The 20,241-nt window shown below is 40.0% G+C and overlaps 1 protein-coding gene across 4 annotated transcripts in view; it reads left to right on the forward strand.

Moving 5' to 3' along the window:
* KIT (KIT proto-oncogene, receptor tyrosine kinase) overlaps positions 1 to 20,241 on the forward strand; it is an 82,810-nt gene that overhangs the window by 40,714 nt on the left and 21,855 nt on the right. For 2 of the 4 annotated variants that reach the window (XM_032400383.1, XM_032400386.1), the window contains exons 5-7: positions 2,761 to 2,929; positions 7,014 to 7,203; positions 9,849 to 9,964. In XM_032400383.1, the coding sequence (XP_032256274.1) occupies positions 2,761 to 2,929; positions 7,014 to 7,203; positions 9,849 to 9,964 (475 nt within the window). Of the gene's footprint in view, positions 1 to 2,757; positions 2,930 to 7,013; positions 7,204 to 9,848; positions 9,965 to 20,241 lie in introns of all 4 variants that reach the window. The other 2 variants (XM_032400382.1, XM_032400384.1) reach the window with 1 other exon arrangement.

A 20,241-nucleotide genomic window follows, 5' to 3' on the forward strand; every position in this document is an offset into this window, starting at 1 on the left:
CAAACAATATGTAATGTGTGACTTGCAGATGGGGCTCATGGCTCTATGCCAAGGTTCATCCATAAATCTTTTGTTGATATCCTTTGGCTTCATTTGGAATACTTAGCACCATCAAAATTATCTTAAAAATCCATGGTATTTTATACTGACCATTTAGAATAAGTTTAACTCACGGTGAAATTTAGGATAAGATAACTGTTCTAGAGTTTTTGCAGTCATTTGTTTTAAAATGTTAAGAGAGTCTTAGAGTTGATTCAACACTTGCGAATCTTGGTTAGCTTTTCTACTGCCTGCTACACCCTTGTATTTTTACTTTTTATTATGATATTTGACAGTATCCTGAATTACGGTCTTCAGGGTTAGGCGTTGGTATTGAATCACTTAGGACCAAGCTAATCCTTCTCGCACTGATGTGTTCATTGTTCCTATTTAGCTCCCTATTGTAGACCCTTGGGCTCTTGCAAGAACTAGAAGGAAGACATACCAAAAATCTAGAATGTGTTTATGTTACCTGTCCATTGTCACTCTGCCTTTGCAGAGACGTCTGTGACCTGATGGACTAGGAGAGGACAAAACAGTGTCACTTCACCCTGCTATTGCATCTTCCTCATTGCTCTTGTGCAGTAAAATGGCAGATTTCTGCCAATTATTAGAAGAATCTCTTGGAAGAGAGTATCTTCATCTCTGCCTTGTGCTTCAAACTGGAAAGGCCTTTAAAGACCTTTCTCATTCCCTTTTATTTATTTATGTAAAGATTTTATTTATTTATTTATTTGAGAGAGAGAGAGAGCAAGGGGGAGAGGCAGAGGGAGAAACAGACTCCCCGCTGAGCAGGGAGCCTGACATAGGGGTTCGATCCTAGGACCCCCAGTTCATGACCTGAGCCAAAGGCAAACTCTTAACCAACCGAGCCACCCAGGCGCCCCTCTCATTCCCTTTTAGAAACAAAAGCTGAGATTAGTGGTGTCCTTGACTTGCTCAAAATCTCAGTTACTTAACAAAGCAGGTTTCTCTTCTTTTTATTTCAAAACATTCAGTTTTGGCAGTCTGCTCTTATGTATGCTCATTTTAATGTAAAAAAAATTTTTTCCAAAAATATAATAGCATGAGGGAAAAAAAAGAGAAACAGATATAATTCCACCATTGCATGGAGCAGTGCTGTGCAATGGAAATAAAATGTGAGCCTCCTATGTAATTTAACATTTTCTAGTAGGCACATGACAGAGTAAAAGTAAAATTGATTGTAATACATTTTATTTAACCTAATATAGCTAAAATATTATCATGTGATAATATAAAAAGTATCAATGGGTTATTTTACATTACTTTTCTCATACTATGTTTTCAAAATCTGGGACATATTTTATATTTACAACACAGTTTGGACCTCAAGCATTCCAGGAGCTCAGTAGTCTTCATGTGGCTGGTCTTTATAAATGCTATATTGCCCACTTTTTTTTTTTTTTTTTCATATTTCTTTTCTCTCTGCCCCCATGCATATGTATTATCACATGTTTGCAGTTTTAAGGTACATTCAATTTATGCCTTTTAAGTAATATAAACATTTTTCTTATTTTCACATTTATAATTTTGATACTTGGTATATACCTTTAGGTCATCCCCGAGATTTCTCTGCAATAAATATTTTGGAGCTTTTTTTAAAAAAAGGAGTTATTTCCTTGAGATAAATTTGCTGGAATTGATCAGGGGTATGAACAAACTGCCAAGTTGCTTTCCTAAGGATTGTTCTGATTTACAATAATGTCAGAGTGATCCTAGTGCTGATAGTTCACCAAAGCCTGGCCAGCGAATTACCCTTGATCTATTCCATGTCAATATCAGGTCCTGTTTACTTTTTTTAGTTGTTATTTTTTTCAATAGGAATGTGTTCATATTACAGAAAATTTGGAAGATGCAGAAAGCTATGTGGTACTCCCTTTAATATTTTCAGAGTGGCTATAGTTTATGTTTTATTCCCATGATGTTTTCCATACAAAAAAATCTCTCCATGTCTTGTCTGCAGACAAATCATACGAGTAGAATGTAGAATGGTGGTATCACAAGAGCAAATTTGCAACTTTTTCTCTTTCACTCATGCTTAAATAATTTGGGGCTTGATCTTAACATGGCTCACATACTTTGGAACCCCTCTTAATAGTTGCCAAAATTCCGCTGGGTAAGAGCTGTAGGATGAATTTCCAAGTGAGTTTTAGACATTGTGACTCAATTTTTCTTCATGAAAATAATATAAATGTTAATAAAATAGAGTATTATTATTAGCGAGGTGTTTTCTTTCGATCGTGGGGATATAGAATAAAAAAAAAAGTGTAATAGGAGATACCGACATGACCTCACTATGCTGACTCAATGTAAAATATCAGTATTCTGTAATATTTCTTATATAGTAACTTTTAAAAATTTGGCACTGCTAAAAAAAAAAAAATAGTGCCGCAGAGAATTTGGAATTATGCATGCTGCGGTTATTATGAAATGAATTTTCATGTTTTTTCCAATCATTAATAATGACTATCTTTCAATATAATCCCGTACTATGAAGTACGGGACTTGTCATGACAAGTGCAGACTCCAATGACAGACTTGTCATGATGCTTTATTATTCTTACTTAAGGAGCGTATAATGAATGTTAATATGGAGAAGTTAATTGCTGCTATTTTTAATTTACGAAAGATCCTGAATCTAAATTTTATGGTAATCTTTGATTTTTTTTTTTTTTCCCTCTCTCCTTCTGAAACCAGCAGACTAATGCACAGACTCAGAGTAATAGTTGGCATCAGGGTGACTTCAATTTCGAACGTCAGGAAAGATTGACTATCAGCTCAGCAAGAGTTAATGATTCTGGAGTGTTCATGTGTTACGCCAATAATACTTTCGGATCAGCGAATGTCACAACCACCTTGGAAGTTGTCGGTAAATCTCTCTATGGGAATGTATAAATTACTGACAGTAGTGAAAGAAGAAATTGCTAGATAGTTGCCTTTTTATGTTAATAGAATGTTGAAGCGATGACTGGAAATTTGTCATCACACGAATGAATGAATGAATGAAAATGATCATTGTCGCCTTTTCCAACTAGAGCCCAACAGCAAATTCTACCAGTTTTAATAAAGGGGAAGTGGTAGGCTGTAACCGAAGTTGTTTAAATGGGTCATTTTCTGCTGTCCACCCCACCCTCCCTACCAAACAAAATGTTAAGTGGAACTTTTTCAAAAATTCTAGGCCTTGCTGAATGACTTGAGCTTGGAAATGGATTGTAGACTTGCTGTATGGAGGAGTACAGATGCTGAGAGCCTAAAGTATTTCTCTGAATCTTTTAGGGAGGCCCCTGAGCCTTTGGTGTATCTTTTTACCATTCATGGGGCTAGTTCATTTGTTGCATTCGGAAGGGCTGAATTGGGCTGCTTCTTCCTAGTACAGCCCCCACTTTACCCCGTCCTCCAACTTTATAGGCCGTAGCTTAAACCTTCAGGAAGGAGATCCACTGGGACCTGACTCATTGGTTCTACACAGCATAAACCGGATCATGGTTCCCTAGAATCCTAACCCCATCATACCTGGTATGCACAATCCATTTAGCCTTTTCTTCCCTACTCTGGAAATCTCACTAAATACTTACTTTCCAAGGTCTACTTAATGAGAGCAGAACCTAGTGAATGTACTGGATGTTTTTGATTTACTGGAAATAATAATAATTTTTAAATTACGCATTTTTTGTCTTTTGAGTATGTGAATTTCATCTGTTTTCTTGCCTTTTAAATGCAATTATAGTCTTAGTGCTTGACTTTGATTCTGTACTTGTAGGGTGGCAAATTTCTTCATCATGAGCAATAATAAAATGATGTGTGATATTTGTTTTCATTTCTCCTCTTTCCCCCATGTTTCTTCAATAATTTATGAAGCAGTGTTAGAGGTCTGTGATTTATCCCGCAATAATCTCATAGAATTTTGGCATTTCTGCCCATGTCGTAATGGAAAGCATCTCACCAGGCTAAACGTGGAAAACACCCTTTCCTTGCAATTATAGAGTCAGCATGCAGAAAGAGTCTTACTTCTTTCGTAAACGTGATTGTGAACCATTTATTAATTTGAATAGAAAGCTATGCTTTTAAAATATTAAACTCCATAAGTGCTAATTTGCTAAGTTGATTAGGGAGCATGTTGATATATCAGCTTCAGCTCCAGAAAGCAATTAGTAAGGATGTTTTGAGCATATTATTGTATGTAATCAGATTTTTAAAACCCATTCATCAATTTCCAAGAATATAACTGTGTAACTGGAAGGACTTGTGGCTGGGAAACCTGAATCTGGTTTTGTATTGTTTCGGGATGGGTTGGGATGGGACAAGAATAGGAGGAGACAAAGAGAAAAGTAATTTCTTTGGGGGCTGGGCATGGGAGGCTTGGGGATGGTCCCCACCTGGTTTTCAGTCAGGGTTGTGCCACCTAACTTTCGAAGGCACTCTCCTTTACCTCTGCCTGCATTTCCTCTTCTGAGAAACACAGCCTCTAACTCCAGAGGCTGCGGAGAGGAGAAAAGGCAATAGATTTTCTAGAAGTGCCTGGCATAGTGTTTGTACTTGATTAAATGTTAATGCATCACCAATTTCTTAATGCAGAAGAACCTGAAAAAGATCATACCTTATGTTAAGACAACTCTGATGGGGTTCTTTGATCCTAATAATTCTTACACGTCATGAATTTGAAGCTCTATTCCACTATAGGACATAAAAGTATATTGAGCCAAAGGACTCTAGAAAACTCAGGAGGAACCTAAGTATTTTATATATGGTGATGATGAGAGAATTCATTTCAATGCAAATATTGTTGTCTGTAATATTAGAGTATTTTGCATTGTGTGGTATCTTGGAATTTAGGACCTTAAGAACCTGAAAGTGTAACGTAGCATTCAGATGAAACATTTATTCCCTCAAAATTAACCTAAATTTGCTTAAAAATGGCAGGAGGAGTTTCATTTATGATGCAGGTATTAGAACAGGGTGGTAGTTTCCATCTCTAACTTTCATCTGGATGATTTTTTATTCTCACCTGTCTCAGATCCTTTTCCATTGGTGTAGTTGGACTCCTTTTATTCTGAATCTATAGGAAACTAAAGGGCATTAAATACTAGAATGACAACTCATGTGGGACCTTAATATATTCAACCAAGTGGTGCCAAAAATAATGAATAACAATTTTAAATTTTATAATTCTTTAATTTTGAAAAAGAAATGGAAGAATAAAATGAAAACTCTTCCATAATCTCACTAATGTGATATAACTGTTTTTAAGATTTGGTATATTGCTTATATTTTTGTACTCAGCAGGCTTTCAGTTATACATAGGATTTTTTTTTTTTTTTTAAGATTCTACTTAACTTATTTGAGAGAGAGACAGAGCACGAGCAGAGGGGAGGGGCAGAAGCAGGATCCCCTCTGAGCAAGGAACCCGATGCGGGACTCGATCCCAGGACCCTGGGATCATGACCTGAGCCGAAGACAGATGCTTAACCCACTGAGCCACCCAGGCGCCCCTATACAGATGATTTTATTCTTTCTCTCTTACTGAAAGTATATAGAGAATCTAGGGTATATGAAGAGGCCAGCCTTGCTTCTCACAAACCTGTGTTCAGATCTGGGCTCTGCCTTTGGGTAGCTAGCTATTTAGCTTTTCAGGACTGGAAATTTTTCATCTATAAATTAGTTACAAGCTTTCTCTTTCAGTATTGTTAATAAAATTAAATATCTGTCATTATTACTAATTTAAGTGTATGCTAAAGTACTTAGGGCAGTTCTTGGCCCCTAGTAAACATTCCATAAATGGTGGCTATAAAAATTATATTGGCAGTTATTTTATTACATTTTTTTTCAGGCTCTTATATTATTATTATATAACCATTTCTGAGGGCTGCTTTATTAAGCAGTTCTCTGATTTAAAAAATTAGTATGTCGAGGGTAGATAGCCATTCTTTTTGTATGTAGCTATCCACTGAGAAGAGTTCTCAAATGGGAATTACAGGGTTAAATGGGAGAATAGATAATTATAGAAAATCTATATTGCTAAATGCTTTCTGAAAGAGTTGTGCCAATTTACAGTGTGTAATTCAGCATTCCACTTTTACCACACTTGCAAAATTATTGAGTTTCTTTCAAATTAGTTTTGCTGTTTTTCCATAGGATGGATATACTTTATTTTTTAGCAGCTTTATTGAAGTTTTGCTATTTTTAATAAGTGAAAAGTGAAGCCTTATTTTAATTACTAGTTTAAATATTTTTCCGTCTATATTTTCATGTTCTTTTTCCTACTAAATTTTACTGTATAGACATTTAAAAATGCTTATGTATTCAGATTCTTAGGATTTTTATGATTTTATGATTTTTTTTTTTCTCTTCTGTTGTTCCTAAAAAGCCTAGAAAACTGCTGCCCCCTCTATAGAAGTTTACTAGGAGTTAAATCTGTTGTTTAGTTAAAAATACGGTGTGGTTATTAAAGTGCTGTCCTTGATTTCATCTGTGATATGGGATGAGAAGATGTAAGTTTATTTTTCTTTAAATACTAAATGGTGTTCTTTCAGCATCTTTATTGACCATTAGGGCTCTCTCCCCTTCTTGATTTATGACAGCTTCCTATCACATATACATTTATATTGGGTCTGAGTAGGGGCTAGCTATTTAGTCCAAATGCTTTTTAACCTAGGAAACATCAGGACTAGTCATTCTAGAAGATTTAGGACATGGTGCTAGACCTTTAAGAGAGTTGCTTGACAGACAGAGATGGGAGAATAAACATTTCAAGTGTGCCCTTTCTCACTTTATGACCATGATTCTACAAGAGCAAAAAGAAAAAAATAGGTACAGTGGCAACTGAAAATATTCTTACTTGTTATTGCCAGTTAATACCTGAAACCAGTAACCTTTGTAATCCAAAGATGTAGTTGTGTTTTCTGTTGCGTAGTTGTAGGTAATAGTTTCTTCCTGTTTTGTCCTGTTATAATTAGATAGAGGATTCATTAATATCTTCCCCATGATGAATACTACAATATTTGTAAATGATGGAGAGAATGTGGATTTGATTGTTGAATATGAGGCATATCCCAAACCTGAGCACCAGCAGTGGATCTATATGAACAGAACCTTCACTGATAAATGGGAAGATTATCCCAAGTCTGACAATGAAAGTAATATCAGGTAAGAAAAGAAAGAGCCTTGACCTGGGGATTAGACATCTTCCCCCTCTTCCCTGGGCGTACCAGATCCTGTTTCTGGGACCCATAAATGTGGGAGAGGACACCTGATAGAAGGAAGCTTGGGGCTCTTTCTTGAGTCTTCAGACCAGCATTTCCTTTTGCTTTGTGTTTAAAGCACACACAGAAGTCTGTGCATCAGTTTTTGCATTTCTGACACGGGGGATAGTTCAAAGCAGGGACAGGCATATACTAGGGACACATTAAATAATTTTTCAGAGAAAGAGGAAAGTTAGTGCTTTGAATCCTTTTTTAAAAACTAAGAAAAATAGGGGCACCTGGGTGGCTCAGTTAAGCATCCGACTCTTGATTTCAGTTCAGGTCATGATCTCAGGGTCCTGGGATCGAGCCCTGTGTTGGGCTCCCCACTCAGCAGGGGGCTGCTTCTCTCCTTCTGTCCCTGCCTCTGCCCCTCCTCCCCTCCCCCAAATTTCGCATGTTCTCGCTCTCAAATAAATAAATAAATCTTAAATTAAAAAAAAAAAAAAAACCTAAAAGAAAACTTAAGTCTCATTCAGTAGCTTTGGGCCAGGCAGTGGACCCAAGTTCTGTCACATCACACCTGTCTTTTTTTTTTTTTAAGATTTATTTATTTTTGAGAGAGAGAGCGCGCGTGCGCACACAGGGAGGGGCAGAGAGAACCTTTAGCAGACTCCCCAATGAGCTCAGAGCCAATGCGGAGCTGGATCTCAAGACCCCGAGATCATGACCTGAGCGGAAATCAAGAGTCGGAAGCCTCACTGACTGTGCCTCCCAGGGGCCCCAACACCTCTCATTTGATCCTCAGGACATTTATAATGAAAATAGTAATAATCTTAAAATAGTAAAAAGTAAAATAAAAATAGTAAATAAAAATAATAAAAAAATAGAAAAATAAAATCGTAAAGGTAGCTTTCTCTATGTAGGCTACAGGTGCTGTTGCCTGTGTGGCCCTTGTTCTAAGGACCTTCCATATATTAAGTCAATAATTTTAGTCCTCACAAACCCCATGGATAGGTACTCTTTTTCTGTCATTTCTATAGAAGAGGAAACTTGAGACACAAATGAGTTAGGTAACTTGACCCAGATCAAAAGACTAACAGAGGTAGATGCCTAGATAGACTTCGTATTTTTTTCCAGTCAGGAGCTATGGGCTGTTGTAGGGATGTGGGTGAGAGAAGACACTGTCCTGGGCCAAGGTGCAAGGGCTGGAGGGAGGAGGATGGATTTGGGAGGCGTCCAGGCTACCTCTTGAGTAAGACTCAGTGATTGGGGGGGGTGGGAGAAAGAGGTAGGAGCTGAAGATGCCCCTTCGGATTCTGTGTCTGTCAGCCACATTGGATGGTGAGCGGTGAGGCCATTCAAGGAGGAGGGAAGGTCGTTGAGAGCAAAGACAGTGGGTTCGGCTGGGGTTTGTTAAATTGGAGGTTGACCATGGGCTCTCGAGTGGAGACGTTCAGGTAAGAAGTATCCTAGGTCAGGTTCCCTAGAAGCAGAGCAGAGGGATTCTGGGCCAAGGGCTTCATTAAGGGAGAGAGAGACCTGCCAGGGAGTAGGAGAGCAGGGCAGGGAGGGTAAAGGGGAAAAGAAAGGATGGGTGGGTGAGCAGCAGGCCGACCGCAGGGGCCCTCTGGAGCTGGGCTTTTGTCCCTCCCCATGGGCAGTCACTCTTTGGCTGTAGACCTGGATCGGCAGTCAACTTCCAAATGGGGTCAGGTGTCCCAGGGCAAGACTTGGGAGGAGGACGTTGCAGGTGTGAGTCATTATCAGCTGTCCCCACAAGGCAGGGGGATGGGGCATGAAAATAACTGTAGATGAGGCGTAGGTCCGAGAAGTCTGAACTAGAGGTAAAGATTTGAAAGTTGTGAGCAAACAGCAAGTAGTCCAGTGGGAGAGAGAGTAGATTGCTCAGGGGTGGGTGCAGTGTGAGAGGAGAGGCTGAATAGGCCGCTATGTATGTCAAGACAGTTGTACAGCTCAGGCGGGTCGAGGGCTGCCCAGGGCGCTCCATCCCCACCAGCGCCCATGTCAGAACTCCCCTGGCAGGCCTACGTGCTCAGTCCACACGGCCATATCTGCTGTCCCTGCAGGAAAAGAGAAGCCCGAAGAGCAAATACTGCAAAGGACCCTAGGAAGAAGTAGTGGGGGGTGAAGGGAGAACCGGGAGACTGGTCCTTGCAAGAAGGAAGCTGAGGGCCACAGTGTTGGCCTGCCGCGAGGGTCCTACACCTCCATGTGGACACCTGCCAGTGTGGCTAGGTGCTTGGTGTTAAAGCGCAGCAGGGTACGTGAGTTCGGGACCCTGGTGAACGACCTTGGGCAGAAAGGGACATGGGCATGAGGACAGCTGGGGAGGGGGTAGAGGCTGAAGTCTCCACGAGGTTGCCTTTATGCTGAGAGAGCCGCTCAGCCATTTGTCCCAAATTAAATACATGTGTGTATGTTTGGATTCGTTAACATGGGTCTTGTTAATAATACTGAGTAAAGTGAGTCTTGTTCTTCCTCGAACAGGCATGTATTTCCAGAGAGAAACTGTGGAAAAGACTCTCACTCGAGGCACACTGTTCCCGGGTGATTGATTCTTTTCTTTTTTTCTTTCTCTTTTTGTAGATATGTGAGTGAGCTTCATCTAACCAGATTAAAAGGGAACGAAGGAGGCACTTACACATTTCAGGTGTCCAATTCCGATGTCAATTCTTCCGTGACATTTAATGTTTATGTGAACAGTGAGTAAAGCGAATGGTTCCTTATCTTTTTAGTCTTAATAATTTTAAGTTGTGGCTCGTGTTTGTAACAGCTGCACAACTGAGCTCATTGTGTACTATGTAAATAATGTCTCAGGATAATTTTGACCTTAACAAAGACCCCGCGGTTTGGTGGTTGGAAGAACGTGTACGAAAACCAGTTCCTTGGCCTACATTTCATTGACCACACGACCTTGTAGAGGTCACTCAGATTCTGGGTGCTACCTTTGAAGTAAACAGAGGAGCCATAGAAGTGAAAAATAACAGTCGTTTGAGGGAAAATGTATTATTATTGATTGTTGAAATGGGGAGCCAGAGGTTGAATAGAACCTGGAGTGTGGTGTTAGTTGGGAAAGAGATGCTATCAAGCTCTGACATGATTTCTTTGTCACAGTGCTTTCTCTTTCGGGGTTGTGATATTATTTGTGTTTAGATTGTTCTCCCACTAAGACAAATGTAATATCGATCCAGCTCGACGGGACCCTACTGCATGGCATGTGGGTGCTGTGGGAGAGGAGGCAGGTGCTTTAGGTGGGAGGAGAGCTTGGGGCCTGGGAACTTGAACACCTGAGTCCTGCCCTGCGGTGGCCCCCACAACATCTTAGAGAAATGTTTTTGCACAGAGATTGAGGCCAAGGGAGCACCTTCACCAGCTGGGGCTTCTGCCCTGTGCAAAGCTCCTTCCTGGCTCTACTCTAGGGCCTATCTGCATGTCCAGGAAAGGACAACAGGTGTCTGCCACACCACACCAGTCGGGGCCAGGGGACAGGAGGCCTCCAAAGACACAGAATTCCAGGGGAGTGGTCGACAAGATGACCATTGGAATTAGCTATCCTGGGTGTGTGTTGGGGGGTGGGAGATGAGGAGACAGCCTTGCTGAGTGCTTTGTGTGTGTTGGGCTGCAGGAGGGCTGTGGGAACAAAGGATGGGTGCCAATCTCTTGTCCTCAAGGAGCTCATTTGCTGTGAAGTTGTTGTACAGGTTACTTGATGCTGCCGCTCGGTGGGGTGGGGTGGGGTGGGGGAGTGTGATCCAACTAAAATGAAGACAGGAAGGTGATACTCAAGGCAGGTTTTTGATCGCTAATCTGGAGTCTTTTAACTACACCCTCATTTCCAAGAACAGGGTGTTCTTAAGTGTTGAGATAAAGAGGGTCACATCTATGGGGCTAAACAAGTTTCTTCACTCCAGGCCTTGTCAGGATCCTTAATGTGCTGGTGTGTATTATGCCTCCCCAGGAAGGGGGTGTGGGATGAGGTACAGAGCTCAAACTGCTTTGACCACAGGACTTACCTTTTTGGAGGAAATCGTGTTAATTAACATCGCAGTTCCTCAGAGCAGTGTTGATTATATGGTATCTCATTGGCCTGCATTTCAAATATCTCTAGATTAATTCAGATGTTAATCAGAGATGCTTAGCATATTATACATGGGCAAAATTATCTGCTTCTGAAAAATCTCAATATTCAAGTAACTTAAGAGACAATTACAGGGTAAATCAATATCCTTACAAGCATCATATGCATACTGGCCACACAAAACTGGATTTTTGGGTGCTCTAGCGCAGTGCTTCTCAAACTATCTATGGTAAAGGACCTTTTTTTTTTTTTTAAGTTTCCAATTTATTCTAGATCAGTACTTGCTACAAAATATAGTAAGAACCAATCCCTAGGAAGGTGAAATGAGTAAAAACAGACATATGCAAAAATCTAAGTTTAAATTTTTTTTATTATGAGATTCAATAGCTAGAAAAATTACTCTGTCAAATTGCTCCTTGTAAATGCTTATTGTCAATTGGTTGCACTTACCTCTTGCGGACCAGTAAGAGCAGATCATGGCCCTTGCCGACTCCACAGACCTCACTTCGAGAAGCTCAGTAGTTGGGAATTTTATAAAATTCAGTGCCATTTGCATCTCTCTTTCCCTGGCTTCAAGGTCAAGGAGTCATGAAGATCTGTCTCTTTTCCCCCTTCTCCTGCTTCCATTTGCTATGTGGTCTGCCGGTTGGCTGTGAGTCACTGACCTTAGAAAGATGTCTCTAAAGTCACTGTTCCTTTTCTCTGGTGACAGAATTTGCTGCCATTTTCCTTAGCAGGCCAATTTGTCATCCAGCAGGATCAGCATTAGTCACCTGCTGGTGAACTCATGCCTATTTGAAACTAGATAGGAAACAGCACTAAGCTTCCCAAATGATGTTTTTGTTTTTGTTTTTCGTTCGGATTCCCTGTTGGGGCGGGGCAGAAGGCCTTTTGTTTATTCTGGGGCTTGGGTCTCAGACACCCACCCAGCATTTACTGAGGTCCTGCTTCATGGCACCAGGCACACAGATAAGGGTGGTCTAGTGTCTCCCCACTTAGGTTTTGTTTTTTTTTTTAAGATTTTATTTTTTTACTTGAGAGAGAGAGCATGAGCGAGAGAGCATAAGCAGGGGAAGCAGCAGAGGGTGAAGGAGAAGCAGGTTCCCCACTGAGCAGGGAGCCCGATGTGGGGCTCAATCTCATGACCCTTAGATCATGACCTGAGCCCAAGGCAGAAGCTTAACCGAGCTACCCAGGCGCCCCTCTCCCCACTTAGGTTTTAAGTCTTTCAGGAAGTCTTTCGTTGATGTCAGTTTGTTACAAACACTTAACCGACAAAAGGCATTTCTTTCACTTACCTAACACGTTGGATTTCTCGAGCTCCAAATGCTTTGACAGAGGTGGTATTTTTGTGCGAAACTTAAAAACATCTACCTCTTGTGAAGTGTGTCCAATCACTCTTTACAGATAAAGGTAGCTAATTACTTTGTTGATTTTTTTTTTTAATTGAAGATTTTATAATGCTAAATTTTAAAATCAAAAGCTGAAAATAGTCTTGAAATTTAAAATTGGAGCAGTTGTGTCTGTCCATTTTGACATAACGTTTTAGCTGAGCCAAATAGGTACGTAGATCTGCTGTGTGATTTATTCTGTAAATAAGCTTAGCCCCAAGGATGAAAGGAATTTGGCTGTGCAAAAATTAGAATTGAAAAAAATCAGAATAATAAATGCATAATATTAGTGCAGAAATTCAGTGACTTTTACTCAGTGACATTGATGCATAATTGCTTAATAGATTCAGCGCTGAGAAATGCTTAATGAAAATCCACGATTTTGAATGGTTAAATGTTTGATGGCTGAAAAATTCATTTGTTTAAAAAACTCCACATGTAGATTAGAGTACATTGGGTGTGGGCCTGTTGTGTGTGTGTGTGTGTGTGTGTGTGTGTTTTAATTGCTTATGTGGGAGGCTTTAAAAAATACCATATTCTGTCAGTTTGTGTTAGTGAAAAATATGTAGCATATTAAACTTGAAAATGTTTTAAGTCTGTTTTTAACTTCTCTAACCAAACCATGATTTCCATGGGTCTGTTCGGTTGGCTCCGTGGCATTAAATGTGATTTATAAAGGCCATCAGCTATATAACATGTTTGCTGTTTTTGAGCAGAACTTCCAGTGGAAGTTTTTGGGGGTTTTTTGGTTTTGTTTAGAGAGAATGAGAGAGAGAGTGGGGTGGGAGTGGGGAGGGGCAGAGTGAGAGGGAGATGAAGAGAATCTAAAGCAGACTCCACATCCAGCATGGGGCCTGATGCGGGGTTCGATCTCACGACCCTGAGATCATGACCTGAGCTGAAATCGAGAGTCGGATGCTTAACCCACTGAGCCACTCAGATGCCCTTTTTTTTTTTGGAAGGGGACGTCCCGGGGAGAGTTTCCATTAAAAAACAAACAACAAAGCCAATGATTCTTCGCACTGAATTTGCATTACTGCAAGCCTTGCCAGGCTTATTGAAGATGTATACAGAAATCAGATTCTTAGTTCTAAAAAGAAGTTTGAGATCTTCGGTGAAAATGTCCATTTGTTTCCTTTGCAGATCAAAATTTGGAGGAAAGTAGAGTTCTAAAAGCTACACAACCACCCAGAAGTGCTTTCCTTTTTCTTTTTCTTAAATATATTTAGCTACAATGACATAATACAATAAAAGTGCTTTCCTGATAGGACCTACTCTTTTCAAGATTCTTGGAGGTATTAGAAAAAGTGACACCAACCGAGATTCTATAGGGAGCCTGTGATACTCGGTTAGAAATCTATGGACTCTTTGCTTACAATAACTGTCCTACAATAAAGGTTTTTTTTTTTTTTTTTTTTTTTTAACCAGATCCAGGACAAATAAAAGGCCAAATGTACATTTAACTCCAAATGATACACTTGCTCTTTTCCCTCTCCACCCTATATTTCTTGAATACATTTTAAACGTTAGAGCGGATTTAAGTGTTAATCAGTAATGTACATATTTTACAAGTTTATTTTGGCATATAATTTCAAATAATCCCATGTGAATCCTAAAGTAATATACATAATTGTGGAAAGAAAGTATGATTAATATGATAAAAGCAGTTGTTTTTCAAATATGGGGAATGATTTTAAGAAGATCCAATAAACTTTTTTTTCCAGCTTTATTGGGGTACACTTGACAAAATTGTAAGATATTTGAAGTGTATACATGATGACTTTGATATATGTAAACATTTTGAAAGGACTCCCCTGTCCCCCCCATTGAATTAATTAACACATTTGTCACCTTACATGTTTACCCTTTTTGGTTTTCTGGGTTTTTGGGGGTGAACAGGGTGTTTGGTTTTTTTTTTGGTGGGAACACTTAAGTTCTACTTTCTTAGCAAATTTTGGTTATATCATACAGTGTTATCAGCTATAGTCACCATGTAATTCATTAGATCCTCAGACCTTACCCATCTTACACCTGTTTGTATTCCTTTAATGCCTCTCCCTATTTCCCCCACCCCTTAGGCCCTGAAATCCACTTTTCTGCTCTTTTTTGATGAACTTGATTTTTTTTTTTCCCCAATACTCCATTTGGTGATACCATGCAGTATTTGTCTTTCTGTCTGGCTTATTGCATGTCACATATTGCCTTCGAGGTTTATTCATGTTGTCACAAATGGCAGGATTTCCTTCTTTTTAAGGTTGAATAATATTCCTGTGTGTGTGTGTGTGTGTGTGTGTGTGTCACATTTTCTTTCTCTATTCATCCATCGAAGGAAATTTAGGTTGTTTCCATACCTTGATTATTGTAAATAATACCGCAGTGAACATAGGAGTGCAGATCTCTCTTCAAGGTAGTAGTTTTGTTTCCTTAGGATATATATCAAGAAGTGGGACTGCTGGATCATAGGGTAGTTCTATTTTTAATTTCTTGGGGAACCACCATGCTCTTTTCCACAGCGGCTGTACCAGTTTGCATTCCCACCAACAATGTAGGAGGGTTCCTCCTCCTCCATCCCCTTGTCAACATTTGTTCTTTCTTATCTTTTTGGTAATAGACACACTAACAGTGTGGGTGATAGCTCATTTTGGTTTTGATTTGCCATGAACCTTAAAATGCCTTTTTAAAACGTTATCTGATAACATTTCCTGATCAGCATTATGAATCTAAAATTTGTGGTAAATGGTCTCTAGGGGCTAGAAATAGGCCTCTCTCCAGCCTTAAAGGTCTACCCTTTAATGGCAAACCTAGCCAGTTGAGTCAGAGGACTGTGGTGCTCAGGAAGGCAGGGAGCACACGCAAGATAGAGAGAATCTGGGGGCTTGCCTTCACCATTGGGCTTACGTGGAGCGCATGTAATGTTAAGCTAGATTGGCTATCCAAAATGACCGTTGAACTGCACAAAATTAACTCTCAAAGTCACCGACTCTACTTCATTTACAGCAGTGTTAAAAGGGGGTTGAAACGATTTGAGGAAATGCTAAATAATGCATTATTTCTAAATCACCATATCATGTAATTAACATCCTGTCTGGTATGAGCAATTATTTATAGATCATACAGTGTACCCGTATCAGTCAAAGTAATAAATCATCCAGAATGAGGCCTCCTGATGAGAAAGTTTCTCTTTGACCACATTTGCAAGATCTGGGCTGCCTTTTATGCATTTTTGGTCATAGTTAAATCTAGTTATGGGTGGCTAAACTCTCCTTCTAGGGAGAAGCCACTCTGAAGGGTAACATCCTGCAAAGAAAGCAGCACATTTGCCGAAGGTGAGGGCAGACCTCAAGTCGGCCACGTCTGTAAATAGCTTAGACTGCCTATCAGCCAGCCCTGTAGGTCACCCACCTGGCTGGAGTTCTCAGGGACCTTCACCCAGGTTTAAATGGTAATGTGGGGTGGTCATCAAGGATTGCTTAGTTTGGGGGCTTTAGGTCTGTGCCTTTCACGATCCCTATTACGTGAGAGCAGAGTTACTAGAACTTTGGAAAGTAGAAATGTTTTCTACCTTCTGTCTCCCTTTTTTCAGGGCTGATAGGACCTTCCAAATATTTGGGTGTCCAAGCCGTACTTGCATTAGAGGCTAAACATTTTAAGGCTTACGACTAACACACTTGACTATTGAGTTTTGCTTGAGAGGCTTTGCTTTTTAGTGGGTTTTTTTTTCCTACTAGATGGATTCTATTAGATCTACTCTAAAATTATTAGAATTTCTTTTCTTTTCTTTTTTTTTTTTTAGAGAGAGAGCGCGCGCAAGCAGTGGGGAGCGCAAGCATTGGGCAGAGGGAAACAGGCTCCGTGCTCGATCCCTCGACCCCAAGATCATGACCAGAGCTGAAATCAAGAGTCGGATGCTCAACTGACTGAGCCACCCAGGCGCCCCCAAATTACTGGAATTCTTAAACATTAAATAAAATCAGTGCTAAATAGAACTCCTTTCTGATTTATTTACTTGCTTTTGAGAATTTGCTGTAAGGCTATCACAGTAACCAGAAATGTAGCTTGGTGGGGCGCCTGGGTGGCTCAGTCATTAAGCATCTGCCTTCGGCTCAGGTCATGATCCCGGGGTCCTGGGATCGAGCCCCGCATCGGGCTCTCTGCTCAGCGGAAAGCCTGCTTCTCCCTCTCCCACTCCCCCTGCTTGTGTTCCGTCTCTCGCTGTGTCTCTGTCAAATAAATAAATAAATACATCTTTAAAAAAAAAGAAAGAAATGTAGCTTGGTTTGTGCAAACATTTGTATACATGTGTTTTTAAATTAAAACAATCTTTTCTTACTATGAAAATGTTACGTGAAGGGTAGAAAAATTAGAAAATGTAAATAAGCAAAAATAAGAAAGTTTTAATTTTACCTTTTAAAGTTTATTCACATTTTATGGATTACCATTGCTGATATACCCCTTATTGTATATGTTCTTCCTGAGCCTTAAACTTTTTTTTTTTTTCCCCCCAAAAATGAGGTCCTATCGCTTCATAAACTCGTGTTTTGGTGCTGAACAATGAATGCATTGTGCACACCTTTCCGTGACTCTTCTGCAACCTCATTTTGGTATCTCATTGCATGAATAGTGCATAATTTTTTTAACCCATGTCTGGTGCAGTTTTGAAACACTGTGGAGTACGGATTAGGTCACAAATGATGTGACTGGGGTTTTAAAGAAACCCATCAGATGCTTATTTAAGGTTTATAATTATCTTGTTTAATCTCAACTGAGCGACCTTGCCTAAGTGCCTGGCAGTAAATAAGGTTATCATCTGTCATTATCTTCCATGCTCCTGTGTCTTAAACATATGTCACAGAAGATACACTGTGCTGGCTTTTGGGACAGTTCTAAATTAAGGAATAATTTTCAGATCTTCTTACTGGGGTTGCTAATCTGTGTAAAAATAGGCACTTGTCTTTTTACATTAATATTTTTATAGGTAGCGTGTGTTCATTTGTGATACCTGACAGGGTCTGAGCTCTGTTTTTATTCTCTGTTACTGAATTTGAAATGAGTTTTTGTTGTTCAGTTGCTTGGGAGTTATGAGTGTTGTTTTGATGTGACACTTTAATATCTCCTTCTCCTAATAAAGATCTCTGTGGCTGCAAGAATTGCCGGAGACATGTGAGTTGAAAGAAAAAAGGGATATCATGGCAACCTACTTTTATTTTTTATTTATTTATTTATTTTTAAAGATTTTTATTTATTTATTTGATAGAGAGAGACACAGCGAGAGAGGGAACACAAGCAGGGGGAGTGGGAGAGGGAGAAGCAGGCTTCCCGCGGAGCAGGGAGCCCGATGCGGGACTCGATCCCAGGACCCGGGGATCATGACCTGAGCCGAAGGCAGACGCTTAACGACTGAGCCACCCAGGTGCCCCGTGGCAACCTACTTTTAAAGTAGGATTGGATTCTCTTAATTCTGAAAAAACATTTAGGAAATGTGTCAGTATTCTTTTCCCCGCACGTCTCATGAGAAAAGTTGGTCTGGTGTTGCTAATTTGGGGGATCTAGTAAAACGCTGAACCTTATTGAGAACAGGTAACCTGTCTAGGTCGTGAGCGCTTTGTTGATGTGGTCTGGCCAACGTTTCATGGTTATGGTAGCAAAGCAGGAGAAATAGGTTTAAGTTCTATAACCATGTCAACTTCTGCCAGAAATTGACCCTGAACTGGGGGGCATCTTTTTCTAAAAACAGTACGAGTACTCTCTATTAGTGGAATTTGGACTCTATGGAAATTTCCTTTCCAGTGGAGCCAGATCTGTTTTTGCATCAAATTAGCCCCCTTCATGGATACATGAACACAGGTTCGCCTATAATTTAGTGTAAATTTAAATTAACCCAAGAATAGATGCATAATTTTTCCATGGGTATTATGTCAATAACTCTTACCCTCCACTTTTGAATTACGTAACAAAATGAATTCACTGCTTTTCCTGAGTAGAAAACTAGCATTGGACCCATGGCTGCACTCCACTTGTGTGTCCATACCCACCCTCTGCGTGTCTGGGTCACATGCATGCATTCCGTGGCGCCCCTGGACATTGAGCATGGTGATTCTGGCCGAGGAAGGCTTTCTGCAGGTACTTGTATCCCTAATCTCAGGACTGGGAGATCTTTAATGGCTCTAGAGACAGAGGAGCCCTGGGGCCAGATTGTGCCTGCAGCCGATTCTTGAAGGGCGCATAAACAAAGACCTTTTTTTTGAATGGTTGGAAAAAAAAGAAATCAGAAGATTTTGTGAAACATGAAAATAAAATTCAAATGTCAGTGTCCATAAGTAAAGTTTATTGGAACACAGCTGTGCACATTGGTTTGCATGTCTGGCTACATTTCTGGTTCACAGTGACACAATCAAGTATCTGCAAGACAGGGCGCCTGGGTGGCTCAGTTGGTTGGGCGACTGCCTTCGGCTCAGGTCATGATCCTGGAGTCCCTGGATCGAGTCCCGCATCGGGCTCCCTGCTCGGCAGGGAGCCTGCTTCTCCCTCTGACCCTCCCCCCTCTCATGTGCTCTCTCTCATTCTCTCTCTCAAATAAATAAATAAAATCTTTAAAAAAAAAAAAAAAAGTATCTGCAAGACAGACCCTAAGGCCCACAAAGCCTACATTATTTACTGCCTCACCCTTTACAATAAAAGTTAGCTTACCCCTAGTTTAGAATATCACTTCACTAGGAGGCTGTTTTTTTTGTTTTTTTTTTTTTGTTTTTAATGGTAAACACTCCCGTTCAAGACACCTGGATACCGGCGACTATAGTTGAAGTTTTGTTTCGTTTGTTAAACAAACTTCTATCAAAGTGCCCATATGCCAATTTCTGTCGACTTTTATTTATTTATTTATTTATTTTTTTAGGGAGGGGGGGGTCGGGGAGAGGGAGGAGGAGAGAATCTTAGGTAGGCTCCACGCCCAGCATGGAGCCTGACGTGGGGCTGAATTTTACGACCCTGAGCTCATGACCTGAGCCGGAACCAAGAGTCGGATGCTTGACCGACTGAGCCACCAGGCACTCCTCTGGCAATCTCTAAGAATGTGTAAAAACAAAATATATTTTCAAAATATCTATTCCAGGGATTTTTTTTTTGAAGTATACTTTTATATAAGTAAAAGTTAACCTGAACAATGAATCATGGAACACGACATCAAAAACTAATGACGTACTGTACGGTGGCTACCATAATATAATTATAAATAAATAAATAAATAGTTAAAAAAATGAAAAAAGAAGAACAGAATTAATGTTGAACTCTGCATCATTATGGTAATAAGTGACTTCCTCCTTTTGAACTGCCTTTTTAAAAAGCCCTATTCATCTTATTAAGAGATGCAGTCCAATAAAATGTTACTTTTTATGCTCAATAATAAAACGTTAACCTGAATATTTTTATACTCCTGTTTTAGCTGATTTAAGTTCCTTTATCACAGCAGTGTTGTGGCAGGAATGTAGATTTGACCCAGGCCCAAATAGTGCCA

This window comes from Phoca vitulina, unplaced genomic scaffold, assembly GCF_004348235.1.
Source record: "Phoca vitulina isolate PV1807 unplaced genomic scaffold, GSC_HSeal_1.0 scaffold3, whole genome shotgun sequence".
NCBI lineage: Eukaryota > Metazoa > Chordata > Mammalia > Carnivora > Phocidae > Phoca > Phoca vitulina.